Source organism: Taurulus bubalis (genome assembly GCF_910589615.1).
Source record: "Taurulus bubalis genome assembly, chromosome: 19".
Lineage (NCBI taxonomy): Eukaryota > Metazoa > Chordata > Actinopteri > Perciformes > Cottidae > Taurulus > Taurulus bubalis.
The window spans coordinates 9518034-9529339 of record NC_136607.1 but is presented as its reverse complement, the minus strand read 5'-3'; the positions used below and the strand labels follow the sequence as shown (position 1 = coordinate 9529339).

Sequence of the window (11306 nt, the reverse complement as noted above, 5' to 3'; positions counted from 1 at the left end):
GCACCGACGACGAGCCGCTGGACCTCTGCTGCGCTCAAGGTGAGAGGTGTGTGTGTGTGTGTGTGTGTGTGTGTGTGTGTGTGTGTGTGTGTGTGTGTGTGTGTGTGTGTGTGTGTGTGTGTGTGTGTGAGTGAGAGAGAGAGAGAGAGAGAGAGAGTGAGAGTGAGAGAGAGAGAGAGTACATATGCGTGGCTGTGATTTAGATTTGGTTCGAATGAGAAGTAGAACATGGATGTAGTTTGTATACCAATATGTTTTGATAAGTATGGAGGCACTATAGCTCTGATTAGCTGAATAACTGATATTCATTAATAATACATTAAGTCACCAGGTACCAATGACAACAATGGAGTTTGGTCACCCTTCCTTGCTGAAAAACACATTTAAAAATGAAAACAAATAAGAATAAATAAAAAACATTTTAACTCATTTATCAAACCAAATTCTTCAAATGCATCAGTGTTAAACGTTGCATTACTGTTAGCCGTTCCATAACTTTGTCTAAATAAGATAACCGTTTGAGCATTTTGGTTCATTCTTGATCTGAACACAACGCTGTGATTAAAATAAATACTCAAGGATCACTTACTGGCTTTTCTTCCAGTGGTTTCAGTTAATGGGACTTGCTTGGGTGTCGTCGTATATGACTACCTGTTGTCGCGTGATCAAAGCAATTTAGTTTTTCTTTTTTCCTTCAGTTAGCAAAAGTAGTATTTAAATCAGGCGGTGTCTGTCCGAAAGGAAAGTAAACGAGATCTGACTAAGCATTTGGCATTGAGTTTATTAACAGTTATGGATAATTGGTACGTTTGTCTAACTCATCAAACAATTTTTGGTTGTGGGAATTTTCTAGGACGATAGGTATGACGACTTTAGCAAAACTTGCGAAATTGCTCTTTGTTTTTGTTTTATTTTTACATACAATGAGATGGCCTCAGAGCACGCATAAAGAAAGTATGTATTTCCTTGTAAACCGTCAATCGAGAGACGTTGGCTTTGAGCATTAATCACCTGTAACCCCCTCCTCAGCGCCCAGGTGTGCCAGAGAGTCTGGAGTACAAGCAGCCAGTCTGTCAGGCCCAACAGAGGAGGGAGGGACCTGAGGAAGAGCGGACGCATTGTGAGAAAAGCCTGATACAAAGAGAGGAGCCAGACAAGTGTCCTTGTCGAGGAGTGACTCAAATTGCAGCAAACCCAGCCAACAACAAAAGCAGCAGAATCTGCTCTCTGAGTGGCGGCGAGTTCTGCAAATATGGCTCTGCTGTCTTTTCAAGCGAGAACAGTGAGTTTTGAGGGGCCGAATCCAGCCGATGGTGAAACAAATTGCTGAGCAAGACATCTTTTTATTCATATGTTTTTGGTTGTTATGATTGACGCAAGCTAACCAGGAATATTACCTGGAATGTTGCACATCAAGAAAAGCAACACCACGCAAAGAATGTCGTGCATCACGTTTGTTGTTGTGGAGATTTGGTGGTGGTGATGCTGAGGAAGGCTTTAAGGACATATGACGCAGTTAATTCTTGCTGTTCACTTCCATTAAAGGGAGGGAACCGATCCGGTTTTTCGTATCCTCAGAAATGTTCTAATATAAAGCCTCTTGACGTGATACCCATTGTTGATCTGCTTCTGTGTTCAGCTTAATAGACTTGCACAACACCCATGTACAGAACGTTGTGTTCATGTTCTGAACTCAAGTGCCTTTTATCAGCTTGAACTTAAGCTGTTTGCCTTTTACGCATTCATCTCCAGCTCCAACGCTAACATGCTGTTGTTTAACAGGCAGCCATGTTTACCACGGCTACCATCTTAGTTTAGCCTGCTAGCATAACATTGAAATGGCAATTAGCAAACAAACATGGCATGAAATGTCATGAGGATGACCAGAATTATTACAATTTGTCCTGAAATGTGTTTATGTGTCACATTTCTTGGTGGGAAAGAAAATGGCATCCCAATCCATCCAATAAATGGAGGTGTAATTCACTGGATACGGGAAACGCTTGACCTGCTGGTGACACTGAAGGATCACCAAAGTGCCATCATCCTCTTGGAACCGTGGGTACGTTTCATAAAAGCTCCTTGAAAAGCACCTGTACAATATATTAAACTAATGTATCATGCCAAATTCCTCAAATGCATCAGTTTTAAAAGTTGTATTACCATTCGCTGTGCCATAACTTTGTCTAAATAAGATAACTGTTTGAGCATTGAGGTTCATTCTTGATTTGAACAATACTCAAGGATCACTTACTGGTTTTTCTTGCTGTGCTTTCGACCGTATCTCATGGAACCTCGGCCTTTTACGCAGCTCGTGTCTTTTGCCGGCGCTGTGCACACATCAAACACTCAAACGCACCATCGCATTGTATCTAGATGGTAACTCACAAACTGGGAAAACCTGTGGGACTTGCTGCCCGACGACCTATCCCAGCTCTCACCATCCCAGGCCAGCGCCTCATCTTCACCATCTGGCGGGAGCTTTGTGGGGTACCGTGTGTAGACACTGCCCGACACCACACAGTCCCATGTGACCGGTCCTGTTTCTGTAGGGGTTGTTGAATTTCCGCCCTCTGATCTCAGGACAGCTAACCTGACGGAAACTGAGCATATGAGCAGCTTCTAGCCTCTAATTGTGTTCACTGAGCTGCAAGACTCTCAGCTCAGCAAACAGCAGTCGGACGCTATCAGCAGATGTCCTCTCTGGCGCAGGTGGGTGTTCATTATTCCTCATGGGAGTTTTCTGTCAGTGTGTGTTTGTGCCGACGCTAGACCTGTGCAATAATTTGTCTGATTTGTTTGTTTTTGTTTTCATATACAGAGGGCAGAATGGGTGGATTTTTTAACAGTGGGGGTTAGTTCAACACGTGTTGACAATACACAGTAGGGATGCAATTTAGTTTTCCTTTTTTCCTTCACAGAAGAGAAGTAGTAAAGTTTCAGTTTTGTTTAAAGTAAAAAAATTTGAAGAATCTGATTTGGTCTAAAGGAAACATCATGTCGCGTGTAATGGAAATATCACATAAACACTCCTAGTGACGTGTCACGTGACCGAAAGGACATGTGAGCCCGCGTCACCGTGGTATTTGCAGTGCAGTTAAATACCGCATGCAGGTTTGGACACGGCACACACTGAGTTGTCTTGAAGTTCACGCTTGACTACAATTTGTGTCACCTGTTACGTAGTAAGTATATATTATTATTAATATTTGTTTATGTGTTTTGTATTTCATTTTGCTTCGGTTGTTGAAACATCGTTGTGAGTGCTGTCATCGTTTTGAGTTCATTCATCAAATATCCAGTCTTTGCTCCTTCAATAACAAAAAGGGATGCCGAGTCTGATGCAACTGGTGGGGCAACTTTGCTGGTTCCCTGTGATGCAACTCAAGCTTCCTGATTCTGTGGCTTAATTGTTTTTAAGCGTATGTGTAGTGTTTAAAGGTATCCAGTTAAATGTGATAATGTTGTTGAGTTAACAAAAATAGGAAGGATTAAAAAGAACACTAGTATTTTAACAGTTTTTTTATTTTATTTTATTCTTTCTCCACAACTGGATCAGTTAATAAATATATTGTCCACACATTTTGTAAAATTAAATGAAGTGAAATCCCTCGTGATTAGTAAGGTGTAAATGGGAACTCCACAGTTGTGTGTAGATGTATTTTATCTTATAGATAGTCCAGTTGTTGCGTAATATGTTTGACCTTTAATTTTTCTGACACCGAGTACAAAAGTCAAATTAAATTGTACAACGAAGTAAAAGAAAAGATGGAGAAGGTCAGAAAACATTTGGTTTATTCTACTCTATTTTATTTTTATTTACAGTAATTGTGTTTGATGACGAAATCAGGAGAGACATTGGGTGTCAGTGAATATTAGGTCATAGTTGTGCTGCATGACAACATTCCCTGCGGCTCTCAGTGTACAATCAGTTAAACGCTTCTGCATTTTGCTTTCAGTGAGTATAATTGTTTCGAGCCATGCAGGTTCCAAGCAAACGTAAATCCTCCTTCTTCCAAGGAAGGGCAGAAAGCTTACAGTAGCTTGTTAAACTACCACTAATGTAGGCCTGGCGACCCGTAAAGAAGGGAGTAATCCGGTCTATGAATGAACAGAAAACCTTGGCGATGAACACCAGAGCTAACATATCACATGACATCTCTCCGGTTAAAGGTAAGCATGGCATCCGTCTCGCTCAGCTCCAGCCTCAACAAGGCCGTGCGGCAGCAGTACATGAACCTTCCACAGGGGGGGAAGTGCCAGGTCACCTACATCTGGATCGACGGCACCGGGGAGGGGCTCCGCAACAAGACCCGGACCCTGGACAGCGAGCCAACCAGCATAGACGGTAAACGCCCCCTTTTTGTGGTTTATTACTTTGGTATGCTTGGCCTTCAACTACATATGTAACTTAAGTATGTGGAGTCATTATTCACCCTTTAATTCGTCTTGCACTTTCCACATCGAGATAAAGATCAAATATGATCGGGATTCGTTTGTTCATGGGGGTAGAACTGTTGAGTCTTCTGCTATAGAAATGATGAATGACTTCATTTCAGTTAGTTAAACTGCATGTGTGGCGTTAAATTCAGAGATTACATTACATTTCATTTAGCTGACGCTTTTATCCAAAGCGACTTACAATAAGTGCATTCAACCATGAGTACAAACTCAGAACAACAAAAATCAAGAAAGTACAATTTCTTCAATAAAGTCAAACTACAAAGTGCTATCAGTAAGTGCCATTTAATTAAAGATTGCATATAGATTACAGAATGATTAAGGCGTTTGATTTGATGAAGGGATGATGAAGATTATTACACAGCTCTGTTGTCAGACAGAGACTCAATGGGAGGGATGCTGGCACACCTACATGGTACACAAAACATAGCATTGCGATAGAACCTTATTGATGTGCCGGCTCAGCTGGAGAACAAATATTTGTCACCTGTTGGCCTACTGCCTGTTGAGATGTATGTCAATAATGTATGTAATATGAAGAAAAGGACATCTGAGATGTCAGCGCTTGCATGTACAAATATATTGTATTTATTTATCCTTCCTTTCCTTCTTCAACTGATCTGAGAGCGTACAAACTAACCACACACAGTGTTCATCTGACAGCTCCAACTAATAGCTTGTAAAGGCGTGTAATTGGATGCCAACGAGTTCATTTTGCATGGCGGTGTTTCTACTTCTAGTGAAGTAAAAGACTCCTCTGGTAACCGTGTACCAACCAGCAATGTGCAGGGTAAAACTTGGTGACATCATGGCTGAAATAGTCAGTGAGCTTAACAGGCTTCGCAGCTGATTCCGATGTTTTGGGTTCATTTGTCTGGGCAGATATTCCTGAGTGGAACTTTGATGGCTCGAGCACGTACCAGTCCGAAGGCTCCAACAGCGACATGTACCTCAGCCCAGTGCGCATGTTCAGGGATCCGTTCTCCCTTGACCCCAACAAACTGGTCCTCTGCGATGTCCTCAAATACAACCGCTTACCTGCAGGTACACCGCTCACGTTTCTGTTCATCTGCGTTATCGTCGGTTCAGTTGTACTTGCTACTCACTGCTGTCCCTTTCCGCCTAGAAACGAACCATCGAGCGAGCTGCAGCAAAGTGATGGAGCAGGTGAAGGAGCACTGCATATGGTTTGGCATGGAGCAGGAGTACACTCTGTTGGGAATAGACGGGCATCCTTACAGTTGGCCCGTGAATGGATTCCCACAACCCCAAGGTGAACCGGCGATCATGTTCTCTTCCTTTGTCCACTTCCTTCATGTGGAAGAATAAGGCACACACTTCATAAAGGGCTTGCAAAGACCAGTGTGTAGCATTAGTTAGCTAAGAAGGATCCCTTTATCTCTACATTGGGAGCGAGTCCTCGTCACGTAGTCCGGCTTGTTGCACCACCATGTTAACCTACAGCAGCCCGGAACGGAGGTCAGTAAGTTTTGCACTCTTTTTAAGGCTGTGGCTCACGTTACCACAGCCTTGGAAAGGGAGGAGTGAGTGGAGGAGTATTCAGTTGGTAGCAATCTGCAAGCACTCCACTAGAGGGCACCAAATCCTATACACTGGGTCTTTAAGTAGCAGCCTCATGAGTCAGGTCTGCAGTTACATGTAAAGGCTAAATATTTAAAATACATTTTGATGTGGATGCTCTTCAGTCCATGATCCCGCTCATACACCAGGAGTTTCTCACAACCTGGCAACCCAAACATTCTCGTTGCAAACAAATTATGACTCATCAGGTCTTCCTGGTGAATCAAAGATCAAGAAAAAGTCAATTATAGTGGACGAGCCCACGTCTTTTTTATGTCTTGATTATGATTAATATGACATTGTTATTTTGAAGTTAAGCTATTAATTACAACTCATAAACCCTTAATAAAGTATGTCTTATTATAAAGTGCTCCAAAAATAACACCTACACAAATTGGGATTGTCAATTAATGACAAATATAAGTCTTTTTTTTAAATTATAATATAAGTCTGTATTTATTTTGTCTTAACAAGCTTCCTATCACGTCTCCCACTTTAAGGGCCCTTCTACTGCGGGGTGGGGGCCGACCGCGCTTATGGGCGGGACATCGTGGAGTGCCACTACAAGGCCTGCCTCTATGCAGGAATCACAATTTATGGCACCAATGCTGAAGTTATGCCATCTCAGGTAAGTGTTGCCGTTGTTCTAATGAGCAGTCGCTTTGTCCTCGGCACAAGTATGGCTGCAACTCCAGGTATTGCTCTCTGTTTATGTTTGTGTAACACAAGTTCTTTGTTCTTTGCCCCTGCTTCTTCTCACTTCAGTGGGAGTACCAGGTGGGACCCTGCGAGGGCATTGAGATGGGCGACCAACTGTGGGTCTCACGCTTCCTGCTGCATCGTGTGTGTGAAGACTTTGGTGTTGTTGCGTCACTGGACCCCAAACCAATGAAGGGCAACTGGAACGGTGCTGGTTGCCACACCAACGTCAGCACCAAGCAGATGAGGGAAGCAGGAGGACTGCAGTGAGTAAACACGTCCTTTGAAACTTGGCATGCGAGTAACTCATGCATCAATTAGCTCAGTCAAATGGGAACAGCGTTCATGAATTAGGATGGAATTATCCCGGCCATTAACATATTAATAACACACCTCCTCAAAAACGGTCAAAAGTGACAAAATAGAATGCACACTGTACATTTCCAGTGAAAACCTTTTTTGCAGATTAGATTTAAAGGATGTCGATACATTATTATTGTGGCACTGTTTTTTTAGACCAAAGTTGATCTAGAAGGATAGTGTTAGGGTAAATAGTGTCACTTATTGTGTTTGTGTGATCACAAATTAAATAACTGATTCATTTTTTGATTGAAATGGTTCAAGAGCACAGCATTTTTTTAATTATTTGATCTTAATAATTCCATACAACACACTTAAAAGTAATTGTAATATACATGCACTTTTATTTTTGTACCTTATTTTGACCATTTTCGGTTTGGTTTAGCAGCTAAAGAGCATAATAATTCCCTTAGAACTTGGTGGAGACCAAACACAGAGTCTAAAGAGAGTAAATATTGGACTTTCATTCTTCATGTGACCCGAAACGTGGCTCCAAATGAATGTCAATGTTGCTTTGTCTGCTGGAATGTGCAAATAAACCATTGTTTGCCAAGGTGCACAACACCAACTTACATGCGCTGATGTGTTTACAGCTTGTTTCTACGGCCTCTGAGAGAGAGAAACATACAGAGACTGAGCATACAAAATGATGGCAATTCACATCTACAATTTATGTTTGCCACGACGAAATTCTCAGTCGTATCATTCTACATTTTCAGTCTCCTATCGATGCACGAGCCTCCTGTCGATGAACATTCAGACAACAACTCAACTGTCCCTTTTTCCCTCTGATGACAGATACATCGAACAGGCCATCGAGAAGCTGGGCAAAAAACACGCCGAACACATCCGAATGTATGACCCGCGCGGAGGGAAGGACAACATGAGGCGCCTCACGGGTCTCCATGAGACCTCCTCCATCGATGACTTCTCTGCCGGAGTGGCCAACCGGGGCGCCAGCATCCGCATCCCACGCCAGGTGGGCCAGGAGCAGAAAGGCTACTTTGAGGACCGTCGGCCTGCAGCAAACTGCGACCCTTACTCAGTGACAGAGGCCATCACAGTCACCTGCCTGCTCGATTCAGAAGATGCAGAAGAGAGCAAGTAGAAGAAAAGGTGCTGGAGAAATGTAGAATTACATATCTGACTCTCAGTTCATCGCTTATTTTTGTTTTTGTGTTATTTATCTAAGTTTAGATATACGTCCATGTGCACAGACAGCACTGTTATGGTCCGTAGAAATGAGAAATTAAGGACATATTTTGTACAGCAGCTCTGTCAGAACAGGAAATTACACTTTCTTTCTTTTTTCGGAGCCGACATTATGCTGCATTAATGAGTCATTGTCGCTTGTGTTACATGTGTACATGTGGGTGAAATAAATACACAACGGTGCTATGAATTCACTGTGTCCGTCTGGTTTGTCTTGTTTGTTTGCAAAATATCAGATCAGTCAAATAAAATGTGATGGCAAGGCACGTTTATTTACATTGCACTATTCTGGTCAAAACGTTGACTTTGCAAGACAGTAAACAGAGATATAGGAAATATACAAAATAAAAAAGTTAAAAGAAGAAAAGATATGAAAAGGAAGAGTGTTTTGGAAGTTTTTTTATGTGCTACTTGCATCATAAAACATGTGAGTGCCTCTGCTATCTTTTCCCAAATAAGACTACTTCAGTTTTTTCCTCATCCAGCTGCAGGACATGGTCAGTGCATTGGCAAAGAGATTCTATGGGACCAGAGTCGTTGAGTTAGAGGGCTAAAACAATCTGGGTATCATCAAGGTAAGAAATCATAATCTCATTGATAATTTGACCAAGCTGGAACATAAAGTAAAAATAAAAAAAACTATTTTGCTTAAACTACTTGGGCAATGAATACATATAATACAATATTGTAATATAAAATTCAACACCATCACAGATTTTCATATTGAGATATAGTAGAGCGATTGTCTTTTCTCGATTATTAAGACCGGTCATTGTGAAGGTGCTTCTCAAAGCATAATTTGGGCCTTCCTGCATTATATAATTACAGTATATATTGATGTTGAGATATATATTTAAGAATATCACAAGATATGAGTGTGTCAGTATTACACAGTTACAATTTCTATCTTGTTATCGCATCTTTAAGATAATTCTTCATCTGATTTCCAGTTCTATAACTTATAGAACAATCAACTGGACTTAACCCACTAGTATTAACCCACCCAGTATTGTGTCACAGTTGTAAACAGCTGAATATTGCCCACCAGGTGGAGCCGCTGGTTTATTTCCGTCTCACTTTGTCTCACTGTACCTGTATATTTAAACAAATTATAAATCACCAGTCAGAACCACGGTCCGCCTGAGTGTCAACAATGAGTGAGATGTTGTAGGAAGTCAGCAATAAACCATAAAAAAGGACAACATTTGCAGGCAGAAAAGTCATGAAGGAGGCGGTCTCGTCATCCCTGGCATGGATGAACCTCCGCCTGATGCTCAGTGCATCTGGCATATGGCATTAACATCTTATCCTGTTACCTCCTGACATACGAGCCTCTCGCTTTCAGCCTCGCAGTGTCAAAATGACTCATTATTCAAGCTGCTTTTGCAACACGAGGAAACAAAAAAAACCATCAAAAAAAACGAGGGATTCTGTAGACCGGATCAGATGCCAGCGCATACCAGATTGCCATGGATACAGGCAGTAACTTGGCAACCGTGGTGTTTGTCTGTCGTCATGGAAACATATGTCTCAGTGCATGACATGTGGAGAGAGGGAGAGATGAGCGAGAGCTGAGAGATGGAGAGAGAGATGAGAGAGAGTGAGATGAGAGAGTGATGAGAGAGATGAAAGTGAGATGAGAGAGTGATGGAGAGATGAGAGATGGAGAGAGATGAGAGAGTGTGATGAGAGAGAGCGATGGAGAGATGAGAGAGAGAGATGAGGGAGAGAAGGGGGAGAGAGAGAATGAGAGACAATGAGAGAGAATGAATGTATCTGTGTGTTTGATGTATGTTTTGTGTCTTCTGCTACATGTAGCATATTAAAGCTCAATGATCAACATCTATGACAGGTCCTTTTTCTGTGAGCTCTTTTCATGCAGCACAGACGCCGTAACTTTCACACGTACAGCCGACCGATTCCGCACATTCAGACAGGAAGTACAGGCGGGGACAGGAAACACTGTCAGAGACAGGAAGTGTGTGCAGAGATGGGAAGGGTGTCAGCTATGGGAAAATATTGAGAGACATTTTCATACTATTTCATTTATATGTGTTTAACGAGTACTACTTGAAAATGCCGGCATGCATTACTCAAATTCTGAGTGTTGTGTCCAAGGATATTTTGTCCTACAATGCAACAATGTAGTTAAGTTTGTAACAAGCATGTCTTTGTTGAAAAGAGAAAGAGTTGATCCGCCTTCTGAGCATCTTCTGATGACCTCCAGGTGGGAAACAACACCTTAGTTTATAGGAATGCAGGCCATGTGTTCATTCAGTCACAGGTCACATGATCAGATCCAGCATGATCTATATGGGAAGTTAACATGATTACACTGTCTTTCCCTTACAGTGCATAGTGTCACATATTTAAAAGTCCCTTTGTGTTAAATGAGATGGCCACACACACACACACACAAATATTGAGCCAGACAGTCGCAGAATAGCATAGAACATATGGCACCTAGTGCAGAGATGTGAGCAGCAGGTTAATCCAGCGGTACGGTTCTCATGTGGCCTCATGAGGGCTGGACAATGCTCATAATATCATGTCTATGGAAAGCATTTCTCCGAAAGTGTGAAGTAACATTTTGGAAAGTACTGTGCAGTCAGACCTGCAGCGCGCTGTTACAACTTTATAACCAATCATCTGAAAGGAAGAATTGATCTCAGGATATTTATCATCTTTGGGTTCTTTATGATTCTAGTCCCCCGCAAACCCCCAATGAAAGTTAGAAGTTTAAAAAATATATTCGATAAAAAGTCAACGCACCTCTTGAAGTAGCATCACCAACATTGTTTTGCTGGTGATTGGAGCTCTTCATCGCTTTTTTCATGATCTTTAAAACACACACACACACACACACACACACACACACACACACACTCTCTCACACACACACACACACACACACACACACACACACACACACACACACACACACACACACACACACACACACACACAAAATCATAGGCATACAGAAACAAATT

At 41.9% G+C, this 11306-nt stretch overlaps 1 protein-coding gene across 2 annotated transcripts; it reads left to right on the top strand.

Annotated features, from left to right (window-relative positions):
* Positions 1–3147: 3147 nt before the first annotated feature.
* LOC306751487 (glutamine synthetase-like) lies at positions 3148–8503 on the top strand. 2 transcript variants are annotated; one of them, XM_079235066.1, is made up of 7 exons: positions 3148–3185; positions 4174–4348; positions 5344–5505; positions 5588–5734; positions 6543–6670; positions 6808–7007; positions 7900–8503. In XM_079235066.1, the coding sequence occupies exons 2-7, from the start codon at positions 4180–4182 to the stop codon at positions 8207–8209; spliced, it is 1116 nt and encodes a 371-aa protein (XP_079091192.1). In that variant the 5' UTR covers positions 3148–3185; positions 4174–4179; the 3' UTR covers positions 8210–8503. The 2 variants fall into 2 exon arrangements, with proteins under 2 accessions (XP_079091192.1, XP_079091191.1); XM_079235065.1 differs by lacking the exon at positions 3148–3185.
* Positions 8504–11306: the final 2803 nt, after the last annotated feature.

Excerpts from the sequence above, each read along its gene's own strand:
- LOC306751487 (XM_079235066.1), top strand. The coding sequence starts at position 4,180 with ATGGCATCCGTCTCGCTCAGCTCCAGCCTCAACAAGGCCGTGCGGCAG. Across the intron at positions 5,735-6,542 it reads TGGATTCCCACAACCCCAAG|GGCCCTTCTACTGCGGGGTG; the intron begins GTGAACCGGCGA and ends TCCCACTTTAAG. Across the intron at positions 6,671-6,807 it reads CTGAAGTTATGCCATCTCAG|TGGGAGTACCAGGTGGGACC; the intron begins GTAAGTGTTGCC and ends TTCTCACTTCAG.